General features: G+C 61.0%; 1 protein-coding gene across 2 annotated transcripts in view; it reads left to right on the top strand.

Annotated features, from left to right (window-relative positions):
- Septin9 (septin 9) overlaps positions 1–19,519 on the top strand; it is a 136,780-nt gene that overhangs the window by 14,014 nt on the left and 103,247 nt on the right. Inside the window, exon 2 of one of the 2 annotated variants that reach the window (XM_069992908.1) lies at positions 1,092–1,148. In XM_069992908.1, coding sequence (XP_069849009.1) covers positions 1,092–1,148 — 57 coding nt within the window. Of the gene's footprint in view, positions 1–1,091; positions 1,149–11,971; positions 12,070–19,519 lie in introns of those variants that run through there. The other variant, XM_069992910.1, reaches the window with a different exon arrangement.

Below are 19,519 nucleotides of genomic sequence, written 5' to 3'. Positions count from 1 at the left end.
GAGTGTGTGTCTGGCTGGCTGGATCAATGGCTGCACGGGTGGGTGGGTAGATAGATGGTTGGATGGATGGGAGGGTGGGTAGATGGGTGAGTGGCCAGCTAGCTAGTGGTTGGACAGATGGCTGGCTGGAAGAATAGGTGGGTGGATGGATAAACAGATGATGGGTGAATAGAGGACAGACGGACGGATGGACGGTCAGTCGGTCAGTCGGTTGGTTGGTCGGCCGGTCGGTCGGTCGAAAGAGAATGGAAGGAACGAAGGGTGAATGTGTGCTGCAAGACTTTGCAGGATCCCGTGAAGGGGAAACCATCCCGCTTGACCAGCCGCTGGGGTAGACGCTATGCAGACGTGTCGGGCTAGCCTGAGACCGCACCGAGCTATGGATGGGGCAATGAGGAAGTCCTGGCTGGGCGGGTTTGGGTGTCTCTAGTTTTCTGAAGGATGTCTGCGTGGCATGGTTCCTGGGTCTGCTCCTCTGGCAGCCTCTGCAGTTTGCTTGGCTTAGCACCGTGCAGATGGCTTGGGGTTGGGGCTTGCCGGCCACCAGCCTCTCGAGTGGGCAGGGGCTGGCCTGGGGTGCGTGTGTGCGCGTGTGGCAGAGGCGGCTTGCAGCACCCAGCTGCGCTGATGTGGGGTGGAAAGAGAAAAGCTCCAGCCACCTTCCCAATCCAGTCCAGCTCTCCTCAGCCCTGGGAGCGATGGGGCTGGGACAGGGCTGCCTGGTGCTGTAGACTCTGGTGTAGAGAAAGAAGTCGGGTCTAGAAGGGGTGGCTGTGCAGGCACGGTGCCAGCCTCTCTTCATCTTCAGCGAGGAAGCCGGGCTCAGCTGCAGCACCGTGTTGTGCCCGCGGGCTAGGCTCCCGTCTGCCGAGACTCAGCTCTCTTACCTGCAAAGGGGTGGGAGGGCGTGGGGGGATTGTGCAAGGAGTCATCCCGGCACCAGGTGGTGGCGTCACCGCTCGGTGCCCCAGGTGGCTGCCAGGCCGGGGCTATGTGGCAGGGACGGGAGTGAGGACACCCGTGCTGACCGAGCGCGTGGAGGGAGCTCCGGGTGACCTCGTGTGACCTCTCCCTGTTGTCTCTGTCTTTAGGAGTCACGAGGACATCCAGCGGCCGGCTCCGGAGGCTTGGCGATCTGGCCAGCCCAGGTAAGAGGCGTGATGGGCCTCAGCCCCCTCGCGGTCCGGCCTCGGGGGTGCCAGCCTTGCTGGGGGGCTCCCCATCAGGGCTGGATCCCACACGGGCAGCCTTCAGGCCTGCCACGCGGCTCCACCTGAGATACATCCGGGCGTGGGGCAGGGAGGGAGGAGGAGGTAGACTCAGTGAGGAGGCTCGGCTCGGCTGGGAGGAGTGGAGGGTCACAGCAGAGTGTCTGTGACGGTGGGCGGGCTGCTTGTGTGGCCATTCAGTCTCCATAGACCTCTGTGGCCAGTTCCAAACCTGGGACACTGTCCGGGATTAAAGCGTGGACTTGTGGCTGTGCTTCTGCGCTTCGTTGGGGGCATGGGGAGGGGAAATAAAGATCCCTCACCAGCAGCAGGCATCGGCACTCTGGGGCCTGGGAAAAGGCCTTCCCACCACGGGGTCTGGCTCAGGCGCCTCCCTTGATCCCTGGCCCGAGCCTGCACGACTTCCCCCCCGGGCATCTCCAGCCCAGCCGGACCCCAGGCGGACATCTCAAGCTCCCCCATTCCCATTTCTTGGCCTCTGTTCAGAGAGGGCACCAGACATAGAGGTCCAGCCGGGACTCGCCGTCCTGACAGGCAGGGGCTGTGTCGTCTAGAGGCGGAGGAAGTGACAGAGACACACACAGAATCACCCGTGAATCGGCAGCGCTGGTGTCCAGATACCCCACTCTGCTCCCCACCCGGCTGCCTCCTCCCCGGGGCAGAGCCCACAGGGGCACGGCGGTCCCCGCGTCCAGTCCCCTCTAGACTGGCGCGGTGTGTTCAGTGGCCACTGCTGGCCAGAGCGGCTCCTCTGCTGTACTGGGGACAGTGGCCGCTAACCACGCCCATTGGATTCATTCATCCATTTGCATAGAATTTATTTTCTATTCGTTGTCACTTGGTATTGACCCGTGGTTAGTAGCAATAAGATGGAGAGTTCTAGACCCCACGCTGGCAACCCAGGGCTCCAGAATTCCATACCCCAAATGCTCACAGCTCCGGGGCTGCAAGCGGCCCGCCTCGGGGTGTGGCCTGGCCCAGGGCTGGGCAAGGGTGCTGTGGTGTGGGCGTGGCTGGAGGGAGGGCCCTGGGACGTCCCGGGAGTGTGTGTGGGGCCACTGTGGTGGAGGAGGCGTCTGGGTGTGGGAGGAGGCGGTGCCGCCCTGGCTGGAGGCCCCCCAGCTTCTGGACGACTCAGCAGCCGTGGTTAAGGGGTCTCCGCCCAGCGCAGCCACGCGGGGCCACTCACCGCCGGCCAGCCCTGCCACTGCCACCCCTGTCTTGTCTGGGTGCCTTTTCTCAGGGCCCTTTCTTTTGTAATGGATAATTGCTGCCTTTTGATCTCTTCCTGCCCGCTGGCCTTCGTGAGATGGGCAGGGGTCCCCAGCGCTTTGGGGGATAGCGTGGATGGGGTCTCCTTCCGCCTGTTGCTTCCTGTGCTCCGACCAGCAGTTCTGTGCCGTCAGCACTTGGCAGTCTAGGGCATAATTTGCGGAAGCACAAAGCTGCAAGCTGGTGATCTGGGCTTCCCAGGGGGCTGGCTGCTGACACAGGCGGTCCTCTGCGGGCCTTCCTCCCCCGCCGGCCCCTGCCGCCGCCACCCGCAGAGCAGAGGGTCCTTCCCTGATCCCAGCTGCCCTGTCCCGAGTCCCCACAGAGCACCCTGCCCCTGCCCGCCTGTGCCATGTGCCCTGGACCCTGTCTCTGCCCTCAGCTTCCCTTCTTCATTGTGTTTGGGTCTGGCCTAACCCTTGGCTCACACAATACCCACGGCCAATCTTGGATGCAATCACTCACTTTCTAGCTTCCTATTTAAAAAAAAAAAAATTAGCCATGCACCAGTGGCTCACACCTGTAACCCTAGCTACTAGGAGGCTGAGATGTGAGGATCACAGTTCAAAGCCAGCCCAGGCAGGGAAGTTTGTGAGATGCCTATCCCTAATTATCCATGAGAAAACGAAGTGGAGCTGTGGCCCAAAGTAGTAGAGCACTAGCCTTGAGCAAAAAAGCTGAGGGACAGCGCCTCCAGAGCTGAGTTCAAGTCCCACCACCGACAAAAAAAACAAAAAAAGGAATAGCTAGTTACCAACTGCTCATGCCTGTCAGCTATTCAGGAAGCTGAGATTCTGATGATCAAGGTTCAATGCCAGCCTCAGCAAAGAGGGCCATAAGATTCTGATCTCCACTTAGTCACCAAAAAGCTGGAAGTGAAGGTGTGGCTCAAGTGGTAGAGCACCTGCATTGAATGAGAAGGCCAGCAAGAGCTGGAGGACCTGAGTTCAAACCCTAGTACTGGTACACACACACACACGCACACAGACACACACGCATGCACACACACGCACACATGCATGCACACGCACGCACACGCACGCACACAAGCACGCATGCACACACGCACGCACAAGAAAGACGGGCACTGGTGACTCACACCTGTAATCCTAGCTACTCAGGAGGCTGAGATCTGAGGATCACAGTTCAAAGCCAGCCCAGGAAGGAAAGTCTGTGAAACTCTTTATCTCCAATAAAACCACTCAGAAAACTGGAAGTGGCGCTGTGGTTCAAGTGGTAGAGCGCTCGCTTTGAGCTGAAGAGCTGAGAGACTGTGCCCAGGCCCAGGGTTCAAGCCCCAGGACTGACAAAAAACAAAAACATCTAGTGCAGATGATAAAGCCAGAGCCCCGGCTTCCAGCCGCGCTGCTCCTTGTCAGTGTGTCTGTGGTGCGTGCTGTGTCGGAACTGTCTTTTGTATACACTCAGCATTGCATAATTGGGGTCCTCTCACCGTCGGCCTTGCTCTGTGTATGAGTGTGCTCCCTCAGCCTGCAGGTGGGCTGCGATGGGGGCTGTCCTCTGTTCCAACCTCCCCGGGGTCCTCCGGGCCTGTGCCCTTCTGGGAACCTTCCAGGCTCTCCTCCCACGCTCGCCTCTTGCTGTGGCCCCAGCAGCCCGGACGGCAGGCTGGGCCGACCTCTGCCCTGTTCCCACAGCGGCTCTGTGCTTCCCTCTCTGGGGCGCAGATCCCTGGAGCCTCTTGCTTCTGTGCCACTTCCGGTGTCTCTCGTCCTGCTTTTCTTCCAGTACCTCTGGGATCTGTGACCTCATCCCAGCCCCCTCCACCCGCAGCCCCCCCCATTCACGTCCACCCTGAGGCTCGGCGAATGACCTGGCCTGCAAGTAGGGTCTTTGCAGGGATGTTAGCGTAAGAACTCAGGGCCAGGCCATTTTGGGTTGGGAAGGGTCCTGCTAAGAGGAGGAGAGGACAGAGAAGCTACGAGAAGCCCCAGGAAGAGGCCAGGAGGGAATAGGCCTGTGGGGGCCCTGCCCAGAGCCTTGGAGAGAGCACGGCTCTGCTGACACCGTGGGTTTGTACTCGTGACCCCCCCCAGAGCCTGGGGAGAAGCGCGTGTTGCTGAGGTGAGCCTGGAGCGCTGGGTCTTTGTTACAGGACTCCTCAGCCCCCTCCCGAGTGTCCCCCTGAACCGCGGTGTCCTGGGCTGGAGCCCCTGCTCCTCTCCCAGAGCCTCAGGCACAGCCTCTCAGGACGGCGGCCTGCTCAGGCCTGGCTGGAGCCCCGCTGGTGACCTCCCGGCCGGCCACGGTGCCAGGGGGCGGGGCGCGCACACACCGGGCCGCCTAGGCACAAGCAGGTGCTCGGGGCACGCGCATGGCACGCGCATCGCTCGCTCCTTCCTCTGTGCCAGGCATGTGGGCAGACTGTGTTGCGTGGAGGTAGTTGGTGGTGGAAGAATCTTCTCTCTAGAAGGCTTTGCCCCAGGGGTCCGCTGGCCCCCAGCTGGCTCCTTCCTCCCCCACATCCGGGTGTCCGCTTGTCCCCCCACCCCACCCCGCACCTCTGCAGCCTCAGCTTGCCGCCTACCCAGGTCCTAAACTCTACCTTGCACCCCAAGGCCAGCAGGTAGCGCTGATCTCCACCACGCATCGCCCTCCAGTAGCTCTCGGATGGATGCGCTGCCTGGGGCCTGGCCACCTTCTCTCCCAGACCCTTGTTCCACTGTGGTTCCCTGCGGTGGGGTCCCCCATTCCCCCCACCTCTACACACAGCCACGATCAGAGGCATTTGCCCAGTCCCTTGTTGGTCACAGAGGCTGGGCCATGGGCTCAACCAGCCTTGCCTCCTGACGGGACTACATCTGAGCACCCGCTCCGGTCGCTCCCCGGCCTGCCGGCCTCCCTTCTCCAGCCTCAAGCCTCTGTTTCCTGCTCCTTCCACGTGCCGGGCCTCCGCAGCTGGTGCCCATACTTCCAGGCTGTCTGCGGGGAGGGGAGAGCGCATCCTCTCCACCCTCCTGGTCCCAGCTGCGGCGCAGCATCCCTTCAGCCCCACCCACCCGGCCCCTCCAACACCCCGCCCTGGTTATTGTGTCTGGTGTGCGACCTGGGCCGGGGACAGGCTGGGTGCTCCTGGCACTCTGAGGGCGGGCAGTTGGTCCTATGCGTGGTCACATCAGATTTGATAGGAGCAATGTGGAGGGATGGCCCCAAAGCTAATTTAAAATGCAAGTGTCAGCCCCCTTTCCTTTCTGTCTCCGTGCCTTCTGGGGAAGAAATTGGTGAGGAATGTAGTGTCTCCAGGGAGGAAGGGCAAGGCAGCTGGGCAGCCACAGGGCATTCATGACATTTCCCTTTTTCTTTTTGCTAGATGTAGTGGCTCATGCCTGTAATTCCAGCTGTGTGGGAGGTAGGGGTGGGGAGGATCAGGATTTGAGGTCAGCCTAGGCAAAAAATTCTCACAACCCCATTTCAACCAATAAAAATCTGGGCGTGGTGGTATGTACCTGGGAAGTATAAATGGGAGGATTGAGGTCCAGGCCAGCCCAGGCATCACGGTGAGACCCTGCTTCAAAAATAAAGTTAAGGGGGTGGGGAAGGGGGAAGATGGGAGGGCAGAGATGGGAAGGGGAAACAAAGGAGGAGGCAACAATGCTTGATAAGAAATGTACTCATTTCCTTGCTCATGTAATTGTAACCCCTCTGTAAAAAAAATTCATTAATTAAAAAAGTAAAGTTAAAAAAAGGTAGGGATATGGCTGAAGTGGGAGAGGACCTGCCTGTAAGTGCAAGGTCCTGAATTCAACCCCTAGTACTACCAAAACCAGCAAAAATAACTTTGGCTGGATACAGTTGTAGCTATTTGGGAGGGGGGGGGGGAGGAGGCGGGGTTGTTTGAAGCTAGGCCAGGCCACAAAAATCCTTGAGACTCCATCTCAACCAATAGCTGAATATTGGTAGCATATACCTCTCATTCCAGCTGCTCATAAAGTACAGTGGCTGGGCTCACCTCAACCACACGGGGGACATACACAGGAGGATCGTAGTTCAGGTCATCCTAGGAAGTAGAGACCATGGGTGGGTGGATGGATGGATGGATGGATGGATAGATAGATGGGTGAATGGGCGGGTGGATAGATAGATTTTTTTTTTTTTTGGGTCCGGTTGTGGGGCCTGAACTCTGGGCCTGGGCGCTGTCCCTCAGCTCTTCAGTTCAAGGCTAGCGCTCTACCACTTGAGCCACAGTGCCACTTCCGGCTTTTTTACCTTTTTGCTTATGTGGTGCTGAGGAATCGAACCCAGGGCCTCAGGCATGCAAGGCAAGCGCTCTACCACTGAGCCACCTTCCCAGCCCTAGATTTTTATTTATTTATTTTTGTCAGTTTTGGGGCTTGAACTCTGGGCCTGGGTGCTGTCCCTCAGCTTTTCAGCTCAAGGTGAGACCACTTTACCACTTTAGCCACAGCACCACTTCCAGTTTTCTGGTAGTTTATTAGAGATGAGAGTCTCATGGACTTTCCTGCCCAGGCTGGCTTTGAACCGCGATCCTCAGATCTCAGCCTCCTGAGTAGCTAGGATGACAGGCTTGAGTTACTGGTGCCCGGCTAGATAGATATTTTAAACACATGTAAAAAGGGTTAGAGGAATGGCTCAGGGATAGAGCCCTTTCCTAGCAAGCACAAGGTCCTGAGTTCAAATCCCAGGATTCCCCCCCACACACACACCCCAAAAGGAAATGGGTTTGAGCCAGAGCCTCACTATGTATCCCAGCCTGGCCCTGACTCAAACCCCTTCTGCCTCCACCCTCTCCCCCTGGGGTTGAAGGCAGGCACCAGGCCTGGCAGCTGCCTTCCTGGGGAGTCAGTTGTGGAAGGGGGTGGGGGTGGGGCTGGCTTGTGTTGTCTGCGCATCAGATTCTCAAGTTCATTGCTGAACATTTATTGGGCACCGACCCAGCAGGCAGGATGCTGGAGTGCACGCCATAAAGCCGCTGTCCCCACGGGTCCCCGCCCCGCCTCTCCTGCCCAGGACCCCTGTAGGAGTGACCTGGCGGCTCCGTCCATGGACAGACGGCTTTATGTGAGGGCCGAGGGCCTTCAGGGTGGGACCCAAGTCCTGGGCGCCTTTCAGGCCGACGTGAAAGGTCCCCCAGCAGGGCGGGGCGGGCCGATGGCTCCACCGGACCCTGCCTCGGCCCCCGGTCAGAGAGGAGCTGGCCTGAATGGACTTAGGAATCTTGAGGTGCAGCAGAGAAGATTCCAGAAAGGCATGCTGCGGCCGCAGACGGGTGAGCAGCCTGGGCTAGGGCCAACCTGGAGGGCTTCGGATGGCAGCCACGGCGCAGCCTCCACCGCAGGCCGGGCACAGAGGTCCTTTGTTCCTAGAGAGATGGAGCAAGCCGCTGCAGAAGCGGAGCCCGCACAAGCAGGGAGCGGGCAGGAGCGGCCTTCATTTCTTGGTTATCTTGAGACAAGGTACGCAGCATAGCCCAGGCTGGCCTGAGGTGGCCGTCCTCTGCCGGGATTACAGACATGCCCACCACAGCCCATTTAGAAAAATATTTTGTTGTTGTTACCATTATTATTATTATTACTATTATTTGTGTGTATGTGTGCACGTGCCAGGACTGGGGCTTGAACTCAGGGCCTGGGTGTTATCCCTTAGCTTTTTTTTTTTTTGTCAGTTGTGGGGCCTGAACTCTGGGCCTGGGCGCTGTCCCTCAGCTCTTCAGCTCAAGGCAAGTGCTCTACCACTTTAGCCACAGCACCACTTCTGGCTTTTTCTGCTTATGTGGTGCTGAGGAGTAGAACCCAGGGCCTCATGCATGCGAGGCAAGCGCTCTACCACTGAGCCACCTTCCCAGCCTCTCCCTTAGCTTTTTTATTCAAAGCTGCTGTTCTACCACCTGAGCCACAGTTCCACTTTTGATTTTTTTGGTGGTTCATTGCAGATAAGGATCTCACCGGCTTTCCTGCCCAGGCTGGTTTTGAACTGGGATCCTCAGATCTCAGCCTCAGAGAGGATGGAATTAAGGTGTGAGCCACCACACCCAGGCTGGAAAACTCATTTTTGAAGCGAGCTTGTTTGCTCTGGCGGCCTTGTGGAGGCTCCTGAGCGGCCACACTCAGGGAGGACACTGTGGAGGCCGCAAGTCTGCGCCCAGAGCCTGGAAGCGTTCTGGCCACCAAGAGCCCTCCTCCCTCCCTCACGAACCGCCCCAGGAGCAAGGCCTCGCGGCCCCACGACCTCCCCCTGCTGCCCCTGTGAGACATGTGCAGGACACTTCACTTCCTGACCTGGACGGCATCGTGGGCCACTGGTCACCTGGCAGTGTTCTGTCACCTCCCAGCTGGGTGCCGGGTTGTGCAAAGGCGGGCTGGCTCTCTCAGCTCGGGATGTGAGTTTCCGCCAGGGTTGAAAAGCCACAGCCGGAGGGCTGGCTGGCGGGACGGTCCCGGAGGACCAGGCCGCGGTGCGTTCTGGAACAAAGCCTTGTCCAGGTTGCGTGTAGAGAGTGTGGTACTCGCTCTTCCTTCGCTGCTTCACGGGGTGAAGCCCCTCTGCAGCGGGGCGGCGCTGTGGCGGGGTTCTGGCTGTGTGGGTTGCGCCCCGGGTCAGTGTGGGTGAGGGGCAGAGTGCCGCCCTAAGGACAGGAAGGGGGTGCTGGGACTGGGCCAGGGTATGGGCAGGCTGGGGTAGGCGCTGAGGCTCCGGGTTGGCACAGTTTGGGGTCCTGCTTGCCTGTGACCACAGCCTCCGTCCTCTTCAGAAACAGCTGGTCACGCCCACCAGCCAGTCCATGGGATCCGCTCATGCGCCTCAGTGCCGGTCCTGGGCTTGAACTCAGGGCCTGGGTGCTGTCCCTGATTTGTTTTGCTGAAGGCTAGCACTCTACCACTTGAGCTGCACCTCCACTTCTGGCTGGTTGGGTAATTAATTGGAGATATGAGTCTCACAGACTCTCCTGCCCTGGCTGGCTTTGAACTGCAATCCTCAGATCTCAGCCTCCTGAGTAGCTAGGTTGACGTGCGTGAGCCGGGGACCTTGCCCACCCCCACTGCCCCTGTGTCGTCCCTGGCTAATGACTAACACAGGCCTCACTGGCACCAGGCACCGCGGCCAGGTTTTCAATTTCAAATTGCCCCTCGCTTGGGCTGGAGTGCCTGGAGTTTTAGGCATGGCGGGGAAGTGGAGCCCGAGCCAGACTCGGCAAGCCGGGGGTGAGGCCTGCAGGAGGTGCTGGTCCCTGGCCGGCCCGCCCGCCCGCCCCGCCACCACCCTGGGAGCCCTGTGTGAGAGTCTCCTGTGTTCTCGGTGCTTCCCAAACAACACAGCGAACAGACACTGCATTGGTAGTGAGGAAAAACCGCCCACAATCCTTTCTCAATGTCAGAAGAGAGTGTAAAGAAACGAACCAACACCTGTGGCTCTCAGCACTCAGCGTCCGCCGTGATGCGTGTTTTGGAAAGACGTCGGGTGACGGAGCAGTTGTGGTGAGCGGCGGCCCCAGGAGAGCCCAGAACCCCACACCCGCACCCCGAGGCTGGCCTAACAGAGGGCCCACACGGCCCAGTTACCTTCTCCCAGCTGGAGGCCACACGTCAGAACTCAGCACCCCTGGCTGGGAGTCCCAGTGTGTGCGGAGCTGCACGCTCCGCCCGCAGCGGCTCCCACGTCTGCTGCCTGACCACCGGCTTCTGGGGAGCCAGGTGCTGCTGGCTTGGGGCCACATCACTGCGATCTTCCGCTCTCTCTGCTCTGTCCTTGCCTGTCCTTGTGTGTGTGTATGTGAGTGTGCTTGTGTGAGTGTGTTAGTGTGTGTCTCCCTTCCAGGTTACCGGAGATGATTACCTCCATGGCCTCCCTGGGCCCCGGGTCATCCCTGTAGCTCAAGGTCTTTCACTTAATCGCACGTCCGATGCCCCCTCCCCCCATGCCTGAGAGCCGGGTCCCTCCTCAGCGGACCCTGTCCCCTTCTCTCGCTGCGCAGCGGCCCCCCGGGACTATGCTCTGCCCCCCCCCCCAGGTGTTGTCCCCACACACCCCAACAAGAATTTTGCCGCCTGAGGGGTAGGTTTGGGTCCCGGCCCGGGGGCAGGGTGGGGGCAGAGCTGGGAGGACGTGGCCGGGCCTGCGTCTTGGTCCTGTGGCTGACTGAGCCCGGCAGGCTGTGGTGACTCACGGCCGGTCCGCCAGCTCCGAGTCTTCCCTGGAGCAGGAAGTGTCATCCAGGATGGGGATGGGGACCAGAGCAGGGTGGCAAACGCACATTGTATCTGAGCGTGGCGCGGCGCGGCGTGCACGGTGCGCAGGCCGGGGCTGGCCCTGGGCAGGAAAGGAAGGCCTCCCGGTGTGGGCGGCACGGCTGCTTCTGTCTCAAGAGAAGCTGAAAATCAGTCATTCTCATAAACAGCCCGAGTGGTGGCACTGGGAGGAATACACATTTTGTCTAACTAGAGATGGCAAGCACAGCCCATCTCTGCCCACCCCTTGAGGCAGCCCCCCCCCATAACTCACACCTCCCGGGACCCTCGCTGTAGCCCTCCTAGCTCCTCTGTGGTGACTGGCGCCGGTGGGGACCCCTGAGGCCGCGTGGGCAGCCGGAAGTAGCACCAAGTTCCCCCTCCTCCCCCAGCCAGTTCCCAAAGAGCAGGCGCTGAGTCTGGGGAAATCACAGCCAGGGACAGGGTCCCTCCCCGGGGACCGTGAGACACACTGACTCATGTGTGGGAGATGGAAATCTTCCAGCCTGCTGGCGGGAGGCTGGGGAGAGGAGGCTGGGGAGGCGAGACGAGGCTACACAGGGGCTGGGGAGGGGGGGATGGCAGGGTTCCACCTGGGCAGGTGTCAGGGCCCCCCCACCTCTGAGCCCTCCTGCCTGGGAGAGTCTGAGTGCAGGGCGAGGCCCGGGCCAGGGAGGCAGAGGAGAGGCGAGGCGGGCGCTCAGGAACTAGGCTTGTGAAACGCTTACAACCCAAGGAAATCGGAAATCGCAGCCTCCCAGCCTGGCTGGCCGGAGGGAGAGGGAAGGCTCTGGAAGCCGCCAGGAATTTGACTCTGCGAGTTGGTTTCCAAGAGCCTAAGTTAAACATCTCTAAGGGAATATTAAAAGGGAGAAGCCAGAGCGCCGGGCAGGCAGCGGGGGCGGAGGGGGTGGAGAGAGGCCGCCGCCCGCCGGAAGCTGCGCGCTGGACCCTGAAGCCACCGCGCGCTGGCTCGGGAGGCCCAGGCCCAGGCGGCCGGTCCTGGCACGTGGCGGGGACCCGGTCCCTGAAAGACCCGCCCGCACCCTCTCGCCAACGTTCTTCCAAATCTCTCCTTTTGCTCCCTGTCCTCTCTTGGCTTGAAGAGACAACGCGGCTTCAGTGCGGCGCTCGCTCACACATATGACAAGCACATGGAAATGTGGTAATGTGGATGCATTCGTGATTGCAACAGATTGAAGAAATTACACAAGACGAAGAGTGGTTTTTTGTTTTTTGGAGGAGGAGGCAGAGGGAGGGAGGGCGACGCGGGTGTGAAGGGGGGACGTCGGTGGACGGGGCGCCGGACTCCGCCTGCTGCTAAATATATATAACCGAAGGAATGGAGAGAGACCGGATCACAGGTAGGCGGACGGCCTGGCCCGTCTCCCCGACCCGAACCCCAGCTCAGAGCCTCGGGAAGGCAGCACCCCAGGGTCTCCCTGACTCCTTTTTTTTTTTAAAGCTTTCTGTAGACAGATTTCTTCTCCTTTGGGCTGTTGTCAGTTGGTCGGATGGAATGTGGCTGCACACACGAAGCCCCAGAGTCTGGCTTGTATTTAAACTCGCCTCTCCGCGCCCTGGGCTGTGTCTCTGTCATTTTGCAAAGTTGTCATTGCCTCTGTGACCTTAGGGGTGTTAAGATGACCCCCTCCCCTTCAAAGGCTGGGTTTGGGTGGGTGCGGGGACCCTGTGCCTCAGGCTTGGGGCTGGTGGGGGGGTAGCCGGGCTCGTGTGTCCACCGTGCCGTGGGGTTTTTGTCTGTCTTTAAGGCGTGCTCGGCCGGCTGCTCCCTGCCCTAGCATTCCTAGTCGGCTGATGATAGAGTTGGGCGGCTGGGGAGGCAAAGCGGTGTGTGCGCATGCGTGTACACCCATTCATTCTGAAACCCCCTCAGAGCTGATCCAGACCCTGATCCCTGGAGAGGAAAGACTCCCCCACCCCCCCTAGCGACCTGCGTGAGAAACCCCTTTCCCCACTCCTCTGTCCCAGACCACACGCGTGCTGCTGGTCATTGCTGTGATTGGGTGTCCTCAGGGCGGGGACTGGGGGAATGTGATGCCCGTGAGCCATGCGTGCGCTCCTAGGATCCCCGGCCTGACTGGGGGTCCATTGAGAAGCACCCCCCACATGCTGCGGATGGGCCCTACAGGCCACCCCATAACAGGACAAGAGGCGACTCCAGTCACCGGGTGTGATGATGGCGCGTGGGGTCCCCCAAGTCAGGTCTGCTGGGGCTTCAGGGAAGAGGGTGCTGAGAAGCGGCCCCTGGACCCGAGCCAGGGAGCTGTCCCGGGCGCGAACCGCCTCCCAGGCCCGCCAGCGGTCCGGCTGGCCAGATCTCTGGGGAGCGGGGGTCCGGCCTTCATTTACTTACCTAGGCCAGCTAGGGCCCCAGCCTTGGGCCGGACTCCAGCCCGTCTCAAGGAGGGTGGGTGGGCAGCAGGGCGCCCAGGGAGGGGTGCTCCCTGTGGGGTTGGAGCCAGGACTTGGGACTTGAATTCAAGTCTGTGAGCTTTTGTTGTTGGTTGGTTGGTTGGTTGGTCAGTCATGGGGCTTAAACTCAGGGCCTAGGTGCTGTCCTTCAGCTCTTTCGCTCAAGGCTAGCATTCTACCACTTGAGTCACAGCGCCGCTTCTGATTTTCTGGGGGTTCATTGGAGATAAGAGTCTCATGCGCTTTCCTGTCCAGGCTTTGAACCGTGATCGTCAGAACTCAGCCTCCTGAGTAGCTAGGATGACAGGCGTGAGCCCCCAGCGCCCAGCCCATGAGTTTTTCTATACCGAACAAAACAGCCTTTGCGGACCACCAATTCCAGGCCATTGCGATCAATCTGATGGTTGTCATCCTACTGGAGAGAACAGCCCAGCAAGGGAAGACGTGGGGACCTTGTTTTAGGATGGGCAGTGGTGAAAGATTGAGCCTCCCCCCTCCCTCCCTCCCTCCCCCCTCCCTCCCTCCCTCCTTCCCCCTCCCTCCTTCCCTCCCTCCCTCCTTCCCTCCCTCCCTCCTTCCCTCCCCCCTCCCTCCCTCCCTCCTTCCCCCTCCCTCCTTCCCTCCCTCCCTCCCTCCCTCCCTCTCCCTTTCTCCCTTCCTTCCACATTGCAAATGGAAGCTAGGGCCTCCAGTTTTGGAGGCAATCCCTACCCACCACTAGAGCCCCACCTCCAACCCTTTTTATTCTCCCCTTACAGCCCAGGCTGGCCTCAAACTCCCGAGCCTCCTTCCTCGGCCTCTTAAGTCCTGGGATTAGAGGCATGCACCAGGACACCAGCGTGACTGGTGCTTTCCTACGAACTCCTCATTTGGATGGGTTTTTGTTTTGTTTTATAAGAATGTTTCCTCTAAAACTCCGTTATGAACCGGCTGTACTGGGAAGAGTCCCAGCGGCTTGGGTGAGTACCCCCCGGCTCTGTTAATTGGGGTTCATTGTAACTCAGCTCCCAGACCCAGGGTGAAGCTCTTGTCCTAGCAGACTGGGTGACCCCAGAGGGTTCACTGTGTGTCCTGGGCCTCCATTTCCTCATCTGCAGAGTGAGCGGACTGCACCTGCCTCCCCCCCCCCCCCCGCTGTGTCCCCGCCCCTCCCGTGTTCTGTTGGGTGGGAGGCTGGGGACTCAGACGGAGGCCTGCCAGGCCTCCGCCAGTTTCTGGGTGTGGCTGGCCTGCCCAGTGGGCAGGGGCTGGTGAATGAGGGAGGCCCGGCCCGCTGTCCGCCCCTCCGCCCCGCCGCCCGGCCCGCTGCCCAGTGGGCATGGCAGGAGGGGAGGCGTTGGCTAGCTTTGGGGAGGGACAACTTTGAACCGAGTTCTCTCGTCCTCTTCTTCCCGGTCCCTGTTCCTCTCTGGCCCTCTGGGGTCCACCCTCCACCCCCACCCCGGGAGCTCTGGCCTGTCCGCAGGGTGGTGTGAGTCACAGCAGGCCGGGGAGGCCCGAGGCCTGTCCTCTAGCCAAGGGCCTGGCTTTGTTGTTGTTGTTACTCAGGACTGGCTTTGTGGCTTTGTGCGAATGAAGCAGTTTTATCTTGTTCCAAGAGTGGAGTGCGCAGACTGAGAATCTTCAAGAAGGGAACTTTCCACTGGGAGCAGCTGCTGGCTGGGCTGGGCTCGGGGAGGGCGGGGGCTGTGGGCAGAGCACGAGACACAGCCGGGAACGGGAACGGAGAGTCAGAGTTCTGTCACAGGCCCTGGGGTCCGGACCCCCCCCCCGCCCGCCTTGGCACTGGGTGGGGCCCCAGCCAGACTGGCTGGTGATGCAGTGAGGCTCAGAGCAGGGGCCGGGCCGGGGGGGGGGGGGGGCAGGGAGGCAGCCTCGGCCACGCGATGGGAGAGCTCGGGTGTCTCGGAGCCCGGGCCCCGTCTCGGTCACTGTCCATCCAGCCTCTCCTTGTCCCTGGGTTCCTGGCTGTCTCTTCGTGTTGTAGAAGCTGCCGTCTGAGCCCGGGGTGCTGGCAGGCTGATGGCCTGTCCCAAGCTCTCTCGGGCGTCTGGTGGCTGTGGTCATTTCTGCACTGTGGCTGGTGGCGCACCCCAGTGTCTTCTCCGTGTGGCCCAGGGACTTCCCACTGTCCCTGACGCCCCGCCACCGCTCAGGAAGCGCTTGTGATCCGGACGCACGGAGCGATCACCTCTCAGCGTTCATCACAGCAAGGACCTTCTTCCAGTGAGGGTCGCCTTCGCAAGCTCCAAGCAGGCAGGATTTGGGGGACCCCCCACCCCACTGGCCCAGTGTGGGCCCTTGGCCTTTCCACGCATTGTTTGGCCCTAGTGAGGGGTTAGGGGTTCAGCTCCGATGGAGCCCCAGGGGCAGTGCGTGCTGTCCCCCCCCCCGCATCTTCCCCCCTACCCTAAGCCTTCCCAGGCCCCCACCGCCCCAGTGGGCCGCTCAGCTACCTGGAGGGGTGTGGCGGGAGAAGGGAGGGGGGTAAAGGGGATGGGGACCCGGCTGGGGGCACAGTGGGCCTGGGGACGCCGGGCAGCACGATGCTTTCCCACATCAGGTCTGCCCAGGAAGTTTTCAATTGAACGATCTATTTCTGTCCGGGCGCCAGTGGCTCACACCTGTCATCCTAGCTCTCGGGAGGCTGAGCTGTGAGGATCGTGGTTCAAAGCCAGCCCAGGGAAGGAAAGCCCGTGAGACTCTTTATCATCAAATAACCACAACATGCCAGAGGTGGAGCTGTGGCACAGATGGTAGAGCACCAGCCTTGAGCAAACAAGCTCAGGAACAGAGCTGAGGCCCTGAGTTCAAGTCCCAGGATTCGCACACACACACACAAAAGAATCTATTTCTGAGTATGAGCCCCTAAGAATAATGTAGTGTCCTACTCCTGTGTGTTAACAAGCTGTCCTAAGCCGTGCGGTAGGAGACGGGCGCCCCTGATGTTTGGGGGTGTTCTCTACTAGAGGAACCTGGGGTACCCCAGGCTCTGTCCTGGACTTGGGACTCTTTTTTAAAAAGCTGTGGTAAAGTAACCAGGCTCAGTAGCTGATGCCTGCAGCCCTAGCTCACTGCTGAGGGAATCAGTCAAGACCGGCCGAAGCAGAAACACTCACAAGACCCCATCTTCAAAATAACCAGTGGAAAGCTAGACCCCGAAAATAATAACCCTCGCTAAATATAACAAATACACTGCTACTCAGGAGGCTGAGATGCAGAGGATCTCTACTTGAAGCCAGCCTGAACAGAAAAGTCCTAAAGACCCCATCTCCAATTAACCAGCAAAAAGCTGGGCTGGAAGTGTGGTCCAAGGGGGTGGAGCACCAAGTGTGACCAACTGGGAGACTCCTGAGTTAAAACACCCGCAAAGCCCCAACCAAACAAAAAATTAAGCCCTCTGGTAAGATGTGCAGAACACAGACCTGGCCGCATGCACAGTGCGTGCGGGCCCTTCCGAGCACGTGGCACATTCACGCGAGCAGCGGTCAGTAGCACCCGTCTCCAGTGGGAGTCCTGGCCCAGTCCACACCGGGCCCTTCCGTCCTCCTCCGGCCTGGATTGCAGCCTCCTCGCCCTTCTACCATAGGATGGGGGTGGGGCGGCTGTGGGGCCACCTTGGGCCAAGCCTACCCTTACAGGGAGTCTGGGCGACCCCAGGGGATCCAGAGGCTGAGATGGTCCCGGGTCCCCAGCACGGGCGGGGGCGGGGGTGGCGCCTCCTAGCGGTGGTCTGTGTTTGGGCCGTGCCCCAAACTCAGGAAAGCCACACGGGCTGCTGGTGGGATCTGCACCTGACGCCCCTCCACCCCACACCTCTCCACTCACTGCCCTCGGCGGTCTTTTTTCTTTTTCTTTTTTGTCGGTCGTGGGGCTTGAACTTGGGGCCTGGGCGCTGTCCCTCAGCTCTTCAGCTCAAGGCGAGCACTCTACTGCTTGAGCCACAGCGCCACTTCTGGCTTTCTGGTGGTTCATGGGAGATGAGACGCCTGGACTTTTCCTGCCTGGGCTGGCTTTGAACCGCGATCCTCAGATCTCAGCCTCCTGGGTGGCTGGGATGCCAGGCGGGAGCCACCGCGCCCGGCTCTCCCTCAGTTTTCTCCAACCACAGAGGGAAGTGGAGCAGAGTAGCGTCGGCAGGGCAGCCCGCCGCGGGGTCACGAGCGTTGCCATGGACTCTGAAAGGCTGCTCCGCTGGACTGGACAGGCCCCCAGCGGGCTTTGGTTGTGGGTGGGAGCTCCTTGCCCAGTGCTCCCCGCTTTATGAGCTCTGCCCCTGCCAGCAACCACATAGCCACTCTCCTGGTGTCTGCTTGGAGCCCAGCTGGCATTGTTAGGCCTAACAACCCCGAGACGCGGTGGTTCCAGCGGGGTTGCTGAACATCTATGGAGGTCCTGCTCTGGGCCGGCTCCCCAGGCTCCTGCCCCACACCGAGATGCAGGAAAGACTCAGTACCAGGCCGCTGGGCTGCGGTCTGCCCTGGGCGTCAGTGGCTTTGTATGATTCCTATGGAGTTGTGTCTGTGGCTAGGTGTGTGTGGCCCTCCTTGGAGGGAGGATGACGTTGAGTTTGAGTTCAGTGGCTAGAAAGGCCTGACCAGCCCAGATTCCAGGGGGAAAGTATGCGAGCAAATAGAAAAGGCAAGTGCAAAGGTCCTGAGGTCGTCGCCTAAGGAAGGTGTGAGTGGACAGAGCCTTCCACGGTACAGATGAGGGAGGCTGGGCTTTACCTCTGACTGGTGAGACCGCAGGACGGCAGCAGCCTCCGGAGGCCCTGCCGGCAGGGCGGGGGAAGGTGCTTTGATTGCTAGGTAGACCTGGGTGGTTGAAGAAGGAACCCACTGGACGCTGACGTGGACGCCAGCCACGGCCAGCCCCAGCTCCGGCCAGCCCCAGCCACGGCCAGCCCCATCCCTGGCCAGCCCCAGCCAGCCCCAGCCACGGCCAGCCCCAGCCCTGGCCAGCCCCGGCCAGCCCAGCCTGCCCTCCTACTTCAGGACCGAGCCCTTGTGGCACCATAGGCCCTGGCTGCAGTGTGTGCGCGTGGCTGGGCGCCCGGTGGCGGTGGCCGGGAGCTGGGAGGAGAGCCGGGGGGCACGGGCAGAGGAGGAGGGACCCAGCTCTGGGTCTGCTGGAGTGTCACCAGGGTGCCTGGCCGGGTCCCCGTCCAGAGCCAGAGCTGGGGGCTGGGACCTGGGCTTTGCATCTGCCCGCGGGGTTCCCCGTGTCTCCCCAGCCCTGGGCGCTGACTGGGGGGTGGGCGCTGGCCTTTGGGGAATCAGCCCCTCTACCCACCATCACAACGCCGTCCTGACCCCCTGCTGTGCCTCTTCTTCGGGGCTGAAGAGGTCCCCTCCTCCCGGGCCACCGTGCCCAGAGGGTGGGGTGTGGCCAGGGACTTCAGGGGGTTCCCAGAGGGACGGCCACCTCCCCGCGAGTCTACCCTGCCTGCTCTGAGCCTGCTGCCCGTCCCGGAGCAGAGAGCCCCGCATGGTGGAGTTGGTGCGGGAAGGAGGGGCCTCCGACGCCTGCTGTCTGGGGGTCCCCCTGTGGCTGAGTTTCGGGGCTTGCCCTTCGGGTCCCAGCCAGGCCTTTGCACGGCCTTGGTGTGCCGAACTAGGCCGCATTTCTGCTCAGGAGCCTCTTGACTCAGTGGGGGGGGGCTGTGTCCCCCGCAGTCCACGCGGTGGGCAGAGTCCGGCCTCCTGGGGAGCGGCACCGAGCGCTGCCCTGAGCGCACCTTGCGGCGGCCTTGCCGCCCTCACCACCCCCCGCGTGCTGTGCTGCTCACTGCGGCTGTCCACCAGCAACAAATGTCAGCCTCAGAAGGATCAGAAGCATCTTCTGTGTACGCGTCAGCACCCCGATCACCCGCGGGGCGCCGGGTGCCCTCGAAGGGGGCGTGTCGGTGCCCCAGAGCCGAAGGGGCCGGTGCCGAGATCTCTCTGTCCAGCAGGGGGCAGTGCAGGCCTTCAGGAGCCCGCCGCCGGGCCTGGCGACGTGCCTGGCTGAGGCCAGAGGCTCTGCCCGCAGAGAAGGAAATGGGGAGAGGGGGAGCAGGTGGGAGAGAAGGGAAGGGGCAGGCGGCCTGCCGGCCTCTGGGATCGATCGGGGCCTTTGGAGCGGGGCCTCCCGACACCTCCCCCACTTAAACCTTCTCACGTATGACAGAGATGACGGGGGCCACCGTGTGCCCCACCCAGCCTCTGCCGTGACCGGCGCTTCCCGCACCCCCCCCCCCCATAGCCATCCTCCCGGTGGCTGGGCCCTGAGATTCGCAGGTGCTAGGTGTGGGCAGCCATCTCTAAGCATATGTATTTGGTGGCACTGAGGTTTGAACTCAGGGCCTTCACTTGCTAGGCAGGCTCTCTACCACTT

Source organism: Dipodomys merriami, unplaced genomic scaffold (genome assembly GCF_024711535.1).
Source record: "Dipodomys merriami isolate MVZ:Mamm:240054 unplaced genomic scaffold, mDipMer1.0.p SCAF_42, whole genome shotgun sequence".
Classification (NCBI taxonomy): Eukaryota; Metazoa; Chordata; class Mammalia; order Rodentia; family Heteromyidae; genus Dipodomys; species Dipodomys merriami.
This window is presented reverse-complemented; position numbering and strand designations above follow the sequence as displayed.